At 39.6% G+C, this 13,460-nt stretch overlaps 1 protein-coding gene across 1 annotated transcript in view; it reads right to left on the reverse strand.

Moving 5' to 3' along the window:
- The window catches only part of rapgef5a (Rap guanine nucleotide exchange factor (GEF) 5a), a 52,354-nt gene that overhangs the window by 32,673 nt on the left and 6,221 nt on the right, over positions 1-13,460 (reverse strand). The window contains exons 2-5 of the mRNA XM_053861601.1: positions 11,326-11,376; positions 10,598-10,704; positions 8,613-8,734; positions 7,091-7,268 (exon numbers count right to left, since the gene is read on the reverse strand). Of these exons, the coding sequence (XP_053717576.1) occupies positions 7,091-7,268; positions 8,613-8,734; positions 10,598-10,704; positions 11,326-11,376 (458 nt within the window). The remainder of the gene's footprint in view (positions 1-7,090; positions 7,269-8,612; positions 8,735-10,597; positions 10,705-11,325; positions 11,377-13,460) is intronic.

A 13,460-nucleotide genomic window follows, 5' to 3' on the forward strand; every position in this document is an offset into this window, starting at 1 on the left:
AAGTCAATTTATTATTACCTCATCCTTGTCTGTTTGTGTTTTTGTTTGGGTGCAGCACAATTCAAAAAGTTATGTTTGGATTTGGTTGAAACTTTAAGGACAAGGGATTAGGGACAAGTGATTCTGTTTCGGAGCCAATCCGGAGGTCCATTTGCATTTAAGAACCTTCTAAAGATTTTGAAATTCATTTTTCCAGTCATGAGACAATCTCATGTTAAGAAGCGAACACAAGCTGCAAATCCTGACTTCACAGAACACAAATCAAATCACTGAAATAAATTAACTATCATGTGTTAGTGGTGAGAAAATGCAGCGTTACCAGTGCTCTGAAGGTTTTCTCCTTCAGTCATCACTACTGCTGACAGTGTGTGCTCCCGTCTCAACCCTACTCCCACCTGCTGTCCAATTCAAGACATCACACTCGGAATATATTTACACTAAATTATGCTCACACTTTAGATTAGGGAACATTTATTACCCTGAATAAACTACTTATTCATATGTGTGTTTGCGGCATATTAGCCAGTAATTAATCATTATAAAGTACCATTTAGTGTCTTGTTAAGATTTAAGACTTAAGATTAAGATTTTACCCAGGAATTGTCGCTCACTCTAAACAACACCATAATTACCAAGTAGTAACCATAAATAAACAAGTCATTTGTTTAATAGTTAAAATGACAATGAAAATGAGGGTCCAGGCAGAAGTACGTGCTGTCCCAGTACCTTTCCTCTCTTTTTATTTTTTTTTATTTTTTATTTTTTAAGTCAAAGTCTACCAATGGAGAGAGGAAATGGAGAATGAAAAACAGTATCTCGCTTAAAAAGATTCTAATTTAATGGAGAAAATATAAAAGAAATTTTGACACCAACTTTAATTTAATTATATAAAATAACCAAACAAGAGAAATACAATTTTCAACATAAATAACTTGTTAAATTAAATGTTTAAAAATTTAAAAATCCACTAATGACCATATTATCACGGTTCAATGAGCGATAACATAACCCAAGTATGACTTAATTTTAGACTCGCAAAGGTTGCTTAACTTATTTGTATCTTCAAGTGTGTAGGGAAAAATGAAGAAAATAACAGTGATGAATGCACCCTTCATAAGAAGGATATTTCACATTTCACAGTCGGATGACGAACCAAGACAAATGGGCTTCATCTGCCGTGTAATAGTTTTTAAAGCAAACATTGAAATAAACTCTCACCCTGCTTCAGCGAGTGTATCGACTGGTGGCAAACGTGGCGAGCACATCAGGAATGGGATGGATTTTGCCTCGATTTGTCATTTTTAATAACAGCCATAAGTGAATATAGATGGGATGTCATCATGCTACATTTATTTGGTAATTTGGTGACTCACCAGGAGCCATAATGAAGCGGAGCTGGAATGGAGCAGGAAAAGGGCCCCAGTGGGAGGCGTGTCACTAACCATTAAGCAGCAGCGAGCTGCGCTGATGGAGGATTAACATGATTCCTACACACATTCGAGATGCGGGACTCTTGCTTTAATCAGGTTTTATAACCAACAAAATCATCTTATATAACTTGGAAAGGATGGAGGTGTATTGTCATCGTTTTCTGCACCCACAGCAGAGTATTACAGTCGGCAGAACGTCAAAAATGTGACAAAAGAAGAAGGTTTTCTTCGTAAGTCTGACAGGTTCCTTTTTCCCACTTTCTCTTTTTCCGAACCTGCACCAGATTTTCCTCCAGTTTTGGGTGATTTTTGCTGAATCACTAGGCGAATTAAACGCTGAACAATAGAGAACTGACAAATTAATTGCACAGGAAAGGAGCGCCATGGTCACATGACTGCAGGCAAGACACTAGCCGCTGATGTTAGAGACTTTGTAAAACCTAAACTGACATTATCAGGAGATGAATCCAAACAAACAAGAGTTGAGATGTCAAGTGGAGTTTACAACAGTAAAACACAGCAGCCAGTTGCCCACAGCACAGGTCAACTGTATTTCACCAGATTCTATTCCTCTGCATTTAAATGGGTTCTTTGACACATTCACTCAGTTATGTAACAGCAAATTGGCTGTAGACTTAATACATCTCAATAAACCATATTAGTTTGGATTGAATTATATAAAAAAAAATAATAATAATGGCATTAAAATGTAAAAAAAAAAAACAGAGTGCAGCAACCTCTTTCTAGGTTACAGTTCACCTGTAAAGTCTAATAGCATGGAATATTTCACTGGATTGCAGAATGTAATTTTAAATCTAGTGATTATTTTGGTCTTAAAAGGGTGAAGTAGGTTGTACATACAACCACTTCAGTGTCTAAAGATGAGTCTACAGCGTCACCGGCAGGGTTTACTTACATTTTCCAATATAAATATCTCAGAATACAAAGAGTTTTCTGCACAAAGAAATATACTGCTAACTTGCAAATAAAGGGGGCCACATAACATGTTATAGTGAGGGGCTGTCAAACCCAAAAGAAAGAGCCGACGAGAAAAAAGAACGTTGACATGAAAGGAAAACCAAATGGAAAAAAATCAAGTGAGGATATTATGTCTAATTGTGGAACTACATCAGAAAAACAATACGTAAAAATGTTGGTTGGCTGGTTGTGTCTTAATAAATCTAAAACACAAGATTATTAATTCTATTTTCAATGCTCCTAAACTAGTCAACTGAAAAGATGAACAAAAACAGGGAAGTTATATTTCAGTTGCACTCACAATGAACAAATGCTCTCCGAAAAATACAGACGTGACCAGTTTAATCATTTTACTCTCACACCAGGAGGGCCACATAAATATAGTCAAAGGGCCGCACTTGCTCAGGACTGATGTAGCTGCTGCTTAGTTTTTGCTAGCCACTGGGTTAGCCATTTCCATTAACCATTTCTAGGCGACACGGAGAAACGCATGCTATTAAAATGTGTTTCAACATTGTTTATAATGGTTTAATAATCCATAACTCTTACCAACTTTTCACAAGGTGTGGGTCTTTTTTAATTTTCATTAACAATATTTAATATTCAGGCCATTATTTTCATGTAAAAAGTTTTCTGTAACTGAATGGAACGGGTGATTGAGTGACAGCAGGACGCCGACAGGACACGTGTGTGTAGTTTCGATAATTACTATTTATATTACAATAAAAAATAAAAATCTTATTTCATCCTCAGCCTATCACACTTCTGTGCCGTCTCCCTGAAGTTCCAGTGTCACACAGAGGTGTAAATAAAGCGATGTAATGACTTGTACTGCAGGGCATCTTCACATACTTAAATTTTAATAGCTTCTGCTCCACTAAGAAGCTCTCTATATGCAGGTACGGCTCTCGCACACTTGTCACATTAAGGTGATGGAGGCTGACGCGAGGATGACAATAGAAGTGCCTTTAATTGGAAATAAATTGGACTGGATTGCAAATAATGTGAATTTTATTTTCCCTTCTTGCTCAGACGCATTGAAAGCATCTTCAGTGGGCCATTACTCATTCTTGTGTATTTATATGGTAATACATCTCTAAGTGTTGTTGAAGCCTAAGAAGAAATTCAATATGCAATTCAATTACGGCCGTTATTCAATAAAATCGCTAATGCTGCAGAACATCACACAGAAATACTGGCAGTTATGAAGGTCAACGGCAAGGTTGGAGTAATAGGATCCTGTTTGTGAAAAAACACAGCAGCAAAAGTCTAACGGTGGAGTTCTACAAAATCTATGAGTTCACTGTTAAATTGAGATATAAGAAACTCTGTTGAGCACTGATTTGTTGGTGTCAGATAAGGTGGAAAAATGTTAGAAAGGTTAAAAAAAAAATCTTTTCGAATAAATTTGAGTTACAATGATACATAAACTGGACCATAATAAATAAATAATACAAGATTTTTCAAATCAACACATTTAAAAAATAATAATGAAGAAATTATTCTATATGATTAAGAAACTTGAGTGAATGGAAAAATAAGATTTGCTTTTATAATAATTCCATGAGAAATTAAATATTAGAGGAAAAACTGCTGCAATTTCACAAAATTATTCATCACTAGGATTGAAACTAGATTCATTATGATTTCAGTTGCTCTATACATATTTTTATTCTTCATCATAAACACAACTTAGCCCAAAAAGGATAAACATTCTCTAAAAACAAATGACGTTTAGTTAGGAAAATCAAATAATAATAATTATTATTATTGTTATTATTATTATCATTATCATTATTATAGATTAGATTCTTCCCATAATAGGGAGATTATAAAGTCAACCATCATAATGTGTTCTTATTTTACATATAGTCCTTTAATAATAGACATTTTAAACAGGAGTATATCTAAAGCCGTAGGTTGGCTGCTGACTGACTTCAACTTGATTTGTTGTCCCGTGAGGTGAAAACATGAAAGACAATCACGTGGATTTACACACTACACTGAAAAGTGTAAACACACAAATACACAGGAGGACGACTGAAGGTACAGCCGATGACAAATAAAGGATATCTACTCATCATAATATTTGTCGTGTAAATTGACTGAATCACACCGTCTTCACTAATAAAGTTTAGTCACGGCGCTCTTCATGAAGGGGGCGCTGTATACTGTCCAACAAGGACTTTGAAAGAATACTGACCATCAAAAAATATTCAGATTTAAATTAAAAATAAAATTTTCTCTAATTTTAAAGCCATTGTTAGAAGTACTTTAACAATAAAATGATGACACAGCTGTCAGAGAAGATGTGTGGTGCCGACTTCCACAGCAAATTTATATCCTCAGGTGAGATGGGGAAAAGCTGCATTTAACACGGCTTATAGGATCCAGGCACTTAAACACGCTGCGGATCAGTGACGGCCAAGAACCTCACAGCTCCGCTCACTCTTCCACACCAGCTTTAGGAGGCATTTACATGCAAAAGATGTCCGACGTCCTCGGAGGATTCCGCTCCTGGAATATTCATCGGGTATTTACATGCCAGCTGCTTCCCTCCGCGTTAACTAGTTGATTCATGTATAAACAAATGCACCGTAAAGTATCAGGGGCATCTTTCTGCAGGTGTTGACGTCTGTGGCTGCAGCTATTCTTTACACCAAAGAAACCCAGACAAAGAATGATGGACATGAAGAGGTTGGTGGGGCGGAGAGATCTGACGAGGGAGTCGCAGTAAAGTAGTGGACAAACTGAGATGTTTAGGGGAAACAACGCCAGCACACGAGTCAGCACAGTACAGCTCAAATCCCAAAGCTGAGTTTGTTTTGCAGCAGCAGTCATGAGCTCGGAGCAGATTAGCTGCTCCATCACCGCACTGGCCCGACCACATAAACAGGGCCCATCAGGATAATAGAGAAGATCTTTATTGATCCTGCACGAATGCTCCTGCCAGGGTTGCAATACAAGAAGTGCCATATTTAAAATACAATGGAATATGATGAAACACACACGCTCTTTCTGGGTTTTGACTCAAAAATACCTTTTTCACTTCTTCAAATGGTCGCAAAACTTGATGAAGGCATCAACTTAAAAATAAAATTGTTCCGTACAGCCTTACAAGAACGTGTAACTTTTAGTTCCTCTCGCTCCCCTGCTTCCTCTCAAGTATCTTTAAATGTGCGTTTTTAAGTGGAGGCACAAACGCTGACACGGCCGGGTTGGTTCCCCTTCTTCCATCATCAGCAGCACCAATCTCCCTCTCCATTTCTCTGAGTGACAGATTGAGTTCAGTCGCAGTTTCAGCAGGAATCGTGCACTCGGGAGCAGCAAGGCAGTCAAGTCTGCGTGTGTCGGGAGGACGGTGGCCGCGCGCGAGCGCTTGTCACTTCACACTGTAGATACCCGCCAGACAAATGACCTCAATGCGGAGTCTAGCATGGAACAATGCCGCTTCGGTTCGGACATTTCCTCGGAGGATCCGGTCCGCTCTCCAGGTCAGCGAGGATTAGCTGCCACTTCTCTACCGAGTCATCATCAAACTTTTAACAGTCTCCTACAAATCCCATGCTACTGACACAGCAAACTAGCCTGTGGATAGATGGTGCGCCACATGCCCCTCTAATACAATAATAATTGAATAATCAGTGACACTATTTTTTTTGGTAGGAGCTCATTGAACGACAACGCATGAACACTGTTGTCTCTGTGGGTCATGAAATCCCTCCAAATCCTTAAGTTTCTATTACCGTAATTTCCAGACTATAAGCAACTACTTCCTTCTCGTGGTCTGAACCCAGGAGCTTTTACAACAATGCAGCTAATATATGGATTTTTACAGCCTCGGCACATCAAACCGATCAAATCACTGTTTTATTTTTTTTCCTTAAAAATCCTGAAAATATGCTGTTTATACCCGCGTGTCCACAGCTCTGTCCACAGAGCCAATCTCTCGGAGGACCGGAGACAAGAAGCAGCAGCTGAGCCCGGCTGTGGTGTCGGAACTTCGGACATGCACATTTTGAGCACTTTAGTGTAAATAAAAGATGTGAGGAGTTCATGATTCAAGTTCAGAACATTCATGAGTCAGTCATTTTCCACACTACTTTAGAAGTGATCCTCATGCGTTTTTAAGTCGGGTGCACCACTGACCTTTCTATGCCGCAGACAGCACCTGCAACTTATAGACCGCTGCAGCCTATGTATGAACAAGATCTATTTTCCTTCTTAAACGTAGTCTGTGTCGCTGATATACCAGTGAGCTCAATAGTCCAGAAATGATGTTACATTTGGAACTTACTGAAATTCAAAACTCTCCTGTGCCACAGAAAATGGTTGACAACTTAACACCGGTTAAGTTGTTAACCGGTGACTTAAGGGAGACCTTGTACTTTAGGTGACATTTGTCAAATGAAAATTTAATAGATGATGCATTACTGTTACATAATTACAGGATTAGCTTTCTTACTTGACTGGTTATTTATTTAACAAAACAGGCCAAAAACCTCATGTTTATGACAAGTAAGACATTTGCCAGACCGATGTGAGTTAAACTATATATAGAAGAGTGTTGATCAAAAAACGTTTCAGCAGCTCCGCAGTCCTTCAATAACAAAGGACAAACCGGTGATCAGACACTATCCACTGGCCTTCTGTCATGTGAGAGAAATTTCAAGGTCACTTACGGGCTGGAGGCTCCGCCTCCCGAGCGGAATTGAACGTAGGGCGCGAGCTGGAGCAGGAGTCGCACAGCCTCTGGCCACTCGGACTCGTTGGAGCGAAACTCGCAGGAGGACGAGTCGCACTCCTCGAAGCTGAACTGATAGTAAGAGTTGGAGTCGGAGAAGACGACTCGCTGGTCCACTGGAGACAGAGGAGGAGATCACATGACAGGAAGATGAATATCTCTAATAATGATTAACATGATTTGGCTTCATGTCTGTCGAACGTCGCCTGATTGACTTTGGTTTGTAGAGTGGGCTAAAAAAAGTGTGTGTCACAAGTTGCGAAGACCCAAGAGGTTATTTGAGCATCTTATAAAGTATGATTATGTTTTGGGGAAGAGACAGTGTTTCCCAGTCTCCAAGGATCTATTAGATGGAGGGTCACAGTCACAGTGAGAACCAGTTCCCCAAATTATTGGACGCATGAATCAAAGTCCTCCATAGTTTTCTGTCATTGCTCCTTTTTACAGATACACTTGTGTCTCTTCATGTAAATGAGAAGAGCAATTGCTAAAAATCCAGCTGAAAAAGTGTCCAGTGTATCTATTAATCTAGATGTGCTGAAGATTAACACTAGCAGCATCTTCACACGCGTCCCTGAACGAACACATCACAGCAAAGTTCTTCATTTGTTTTTAACTTTGACTTAATAGCCACCTAAGGTGACACTGCACACACCACCGTGTAGTAACATTACACCCACATGAGTGAGAACAAAATGCCCAGCATGGCAGCAGCAAAATCAATCATCAGTTGCCAGTTAAACATGAACAAAACCTAAAATATTTTATTCAGATTTTCAGAAAAAGACAGTGTAGGAATTTCAAGATTCATGAGGTGCTAAAACAGACATTTCCACAAGTATCAATAGAGAAAATCATTGTAAAAACTGTTTTAAACTAAATTTGGTAACGTTTGTTTTTGCTTATCCCAGTAGCATTTTCTTGTGGTTTATACAGTGATTTTGCTTTTTATACTTGTTATTTTGAGGTCCTTTATTAACCAGATACATTTTATTAGTATTACCCATGCTTCGTAAATGACTTCTGACTCATCACAGCTTCCGATTTTGAAATTCAGACTCTTCATCACAATGATTTATAATCTTCAATCATGACTTTATGGTGTTGACTGCCAAAACTTCATTCCCTCTAAAATGGAACATCCAAAAAAGTGGTATTTGTACTGTTAAAAAATGAGGACATTGTAAGAATAAGAATGAGGAAGGGCCCTAAAAGACCAAATTTGAATAAATGGTAAAGAAAAATTTCAGCGCTGGGAGAGTAAGAGTGGCTGAGTTAGGGTAAAAATAAACTCATCTCCCCTCAGTTTCTCCTCAGAAGATGAAACGATGCTTCTCTGGATCTCTGCCTCATATAGTTAAACCTCTGGGTATGTCGAGTGTAATTGCATGAGTGTGGGTGTGCGTCTGTATGTGTGTGTGCACGTGCACACGCGTGCGGGCGTGAGACGGGCCATTTACCAGACAGCAGGACTCCAAGCTCCAGCAGCACCTGCCAGACGCGCACAGCGGTGGTTCGACATCGTACATAGACACACTGCTCGCACAGCCACTGCACCAGCTCCACACCCACATAGCTGCGCCTGGAGGAAGACACACACACACACACGCAGGCGTTGGTACACACACAAACATGGCAGCGCATTTCAAAGATGCAGACTCCGCTTCCCGGCACAAAGACCGTCTTCACTCTTAATCGATGATTATTGACTTTTCATTAATTGTCTTTAAATGTCTGGAGCACTGAATAAGTTCCAGCCTCGGACAACCTCTCAAGATATGCTTTGTCCTCAAGGCGCAGCGCCCCCGAGTCATGCTCATTTCCTTGGAGGAATATTGGAGCACACAGACTGTGCACTTAACTAACTAGACATTAATAAATTATTGACTGAGATCAATATAATGAATTCTAAATGATTTATGGAAGGCATGAAATTTTCAACCCTTTTAGTCACCAGTGGTTAAATCCAAGTGTTAAGCTCAAGGTGATCGGTTGCAGACTGCCTTTTATTTTATTTTATTTTATTTTATTTTATGATTACTATTATTTTGTTTTTGACTGCATGTTTTCCAAAGCACTGTCCTAGTTGGTGGCATCCCCACTGACCATGGCAATAAATCTGATTCTGATTGTGACTATGTTTGTGAAATGTAATGCATGATGAAACAAATTGTTTTTTATATATATTTATTTGTTTTCACAGTTGCATTTTTCAAGAAAAAAATAAATATAAAAAGGGGTGGTCCATCGAAAAAAAAACAAAGCAAAATCTGACCGTAATGCTTTACACAAATACATAAAACGAATGTTTATTTACAGCTGCATTGAACGATGACAGTCTGTTGCAGTAAGTCATGAGGTGAAGGGGCAAGTTCGAGGAAAAAAGGAAGAATAGAAATAATAGAAATAATTTGTCTTATCCTTACTTAAACTCTCTTCATCTCTATTCCAGCCATAAAATCATTTTTTATGACGATGAAAAATTTGTTTTTAATTAATCGGGATGAATCACCCACCAGGATGACTCAATATAAGTTGAATCTGTATACCAAAGCTGAAACAAAGAAGGACGGAGGTGCTCCAGTGATGAACAAACTCTTCTGCACTAAGTCCACAGAAGTGAGCAGAAGATCAACATCATAGATAGAACCAGCTCAAATGAGTTTTCTCTGAGGGTGCATTGACCCATCTTCAGAGATGGGGGCAGAAGCTCAGTCGCCAGGCGCAGCTCAGGAGTATAGAACATTTGCTCCTCCATGTGAGGTGGCTCCAGGACACCATGGAGAAATTATGTCAAAGTGGGGGGTAAAACTAAGATGAAAGAATAGCGATATACTTTTATATATAAAAAAGCTCTTAAACAGAGATTACAGCGCTCCTTTGAATGCAGCAATCTTGAGAATCACTTCAGAACATCAAATAAAGCAGCGGCACTATTTTAGTCTCATCTAAATGAGAATTTTGCTCCATACTTTTTTTTATTTTTCTCTATTCTGACAGCACTCATAAGCAGTTTTCTTTGTACACACCGCACAGACTCATTCTGAAATTAGATTTTAAAAGCAAAAATGACCACATAAAAAGACAACGTCGACATTTCCCGCGCATTGATTGCCCTCCTTCGGATAAGCCCGAGCCGTCGAAGACCCTTCGGTGTCCATCGACGTATGTTCGTGTGCAAAAGAAGAAACACGTCTCTATTTATAACTTGGTCCAGATGTTCCCATGATTATTGCATGCCACCATACTGAACACTTTACAAGCTTGTCTTCTACTCTCAAATTTACACGTCACATTCCGCATACATGGGTCGACCGGCCAATCACAAAGAGCGGCGGGTGAGTCACTGTGTCCGCCTCAGAGGACTCATTGATTCAGTTGTGCAGGCACACAAGCGCCGACATGCACTCTCTCACACACACGCACATCAAGAGAGCAAGCCTACCGTATGATTCTGGCCAGGTGAATCTTGTCTTTCGCTGGATACGGCCCATGAGACAGGAAAGCGTTCCTCACAGCTCGGCCAGCACACGGAAAACTCTGAGAGCAAGACTGATAAACACAAATCGTGAGAGACACACACATTGTGTTTACTTTTAATGTAGCTATTTTTTTGGGCCACAACGCGCTTCTGTTGTGGGTTTGTCATTGAGCAATGACGGCTCAATTTCTTTCCCCGGAGGAATTAAGCATCGACTTTGTGTACACGCCGCACGCTAATCCTGCTATTGATGCTTTTCTCAGTAAGACGCAATTTCAATTAGGCTGTTTACATCTGCTTAGTTTGGGTTATTTTTATTTTTTTTTCCTGTGACACGCATAGCACAACAAAAACAAAAGAGAGAAGGCAAAAAAATGTCATTACACACTGCAAATATTGAATTATAATAAAAGAAAACAATGGCTTTTCTGAGCAATTTTACCAACAAGTAATAACTAAACAGTCTTTTGCTTCTTCTAAAATTTATATTTTATTCAACGTAGTGTCACTGAAAACAATAGCTCATATTTCATCTATTTTGAGTGACAGCAACTAAAGCAACCTATCCCAAGTCCAGTATTGATGAAACTAGCTTGGGAGTCTGACATCACCTGTATTGGGCTAAACAAACTTCAGTGCTCCATCACAGCAAAACAAAAACGGGATGAGATCATGTATGTGCGGCAGCTCACCTTGTGTACCGTCGGTCCGGAGCTGGGCCCAGGTATAGTGTCAGGTGATTGCTGTTGAAACACAACACACACAGCCTGTCAACGACAACGCACACACAGTCAATACACTGAACATACAAGAGTCTGGGATGAGAAAGACCTGTTCTTCAATTCCGAAAACATGAGTCAACCAGCCCGCGAACAAAGCACTGATATTTACCAGATTGTAATCTGTTTTGCGATTACAAAACAATGATAATCCGAATCTAAATCAATCATGGCAGCTAACATGATGAGTCTGCTCTCTGTGCAGCAACCATTAATTCACAGAACAATCTCCTAATCTTTGGGGATTATTACGGCGCCGACAGGGCTTGTTGTTACCGATACTAGTCTTGAAATTGATTGATATGATACCGAGGTCAGGTCTGGCTTTAACATCCTGGATTTTCAAGACACCCTGTCATGAATTTTCATTACTTCTCATATTCTTACTGCACCATAACTTTTTTTAATGATTATTATCAAAATACAGATATCACGATGAAGATATCCCAAGTGTTAATTCCATAACATTAAAAATACAGCGCCAAAACAGAGGGCGTCCCAGATAGAAGGCACTGGTGGCATGTATTTGGATTCTGGTCGCATGGCCAGTCTTCATTAAAGGCTGACAGCAGCAATTCTTGTGCAACAGCAGTGCAACCAGCGTACGAGCGAAACACACTTTGATTCCCTCCAACACTCTCAACAGCTGATGCTAATGAAGCAGGCGAAGATGACGAGCAGAAACATTAAAGCGCTGTCCAATTAGAAAACAAACGAACAGCGCTAAGTGTCTGCGGATGATGAATGTCGGAGCGGAAGCATAAATCAGGACGAGCACCAAGGAAGGAGGGAGGAAAGTTGAACGACTCATAACAGCCCATGAATTTAAGCCATAAATCTGTGCGTGACAGACGAACAGAGAGAATGGAGGTGGTGAGCTTCCTTTATTCATGATCCTGGAGAAGACAACAGCTTAAAGTAAGATGAAGTTTCTGTCAGACGCAGGAAAATGGAGTGTCAGAAGGTTGTGATCGCACTGAGATCAACTACACAGCTAGGATTCCTCGCCATGAATCCAAGTATCTGTATGCATTTCTATTGTCGTTTCTCCACACTAGAATGGATTTTGCAAATTCACATTCTCTTAATTTGATCATATGGTACCTGCAGGTCGACTCACGAACTCCACCTCAGTTACAATTGAGACAAAGGAGTCAATGTGGATTCATTGTCATGGCAGGGTGGTGACCGAACCGGTCAAGTTAAAGACCTTTGAGAGACAATAGGTATCAAATTTCCAGATTGAGCAAACAAGGATAGAATATTAGCAAGATTAAGCGATTCTGAACAGTAGCGTTGGAAACACTTCTTGGTATCAATAGATCTTTCTGCCCCAGATCTGACTGACATCACACAGGTGCTGGGAGTATCAATATCCTCAGAACACTTTTAGTTTGGCATAATTTATCTGAAAACAAATTAACTCACTTCTTCTCCATCACTTTAACAACAAAATAAATAGCATCCAGTAGTGCTTTGAAAGCTATTGGGCCATTTGCCATCCAGCTTTGACACAAATTCTGATTCGCTCTGACACATGCTGAATTTCAGGTTTTGTCAGCAATATCATCGTGAACGCAGGAGGAGGCGACGGCTCTAAAATAGCATTTGTCCCCATATTCACCCCCATGGCTTTTTTACTCGCAATGGTTATACAATAAATAATTTTCTTTCTGTAATCATTTTATTATCACCACATTTAACATGACATTAAAACAACACTGCAAATGCGTTACAATGAATTCCTTACTTGGCAATGAACTATAACTTGATTGTGCTGCCAACATAAAGAATCAGAAATTTCCAGTAAACATGGCAACACACCATCACATTGCATTCTATAGAAACTAAATCACGCTCCACCACTAGCCATTGAGCCTGATATTGTCTCCAACCATGACCCCTGCATCGAGCACAAGCTCAGTTTAAAGCTAGCTAGACCATGTGAAGCAACATAACATACTGTATTTTTGCGGAAATAAAGGGACAAAAAAGACACGATTGCAAATCCAAATGCCACAGGAGTATTTTGGCTTCAAACTTCTAAT

Source organism: Synchiropus splendidus, chromosome 4, assembly GCF_027744825.2.
Source record: "Synchiropus splendidus isolate RoL2022-P1 chromosome 4, RoL_Sspl_1.0, whole genome shotgun sequence".
NCBI lineage: Eukaryota > Metazoa > Chordata > Actinopteri > Syngnathiformes > Callionymidae > Synchiropus > Synchiropus splendidus.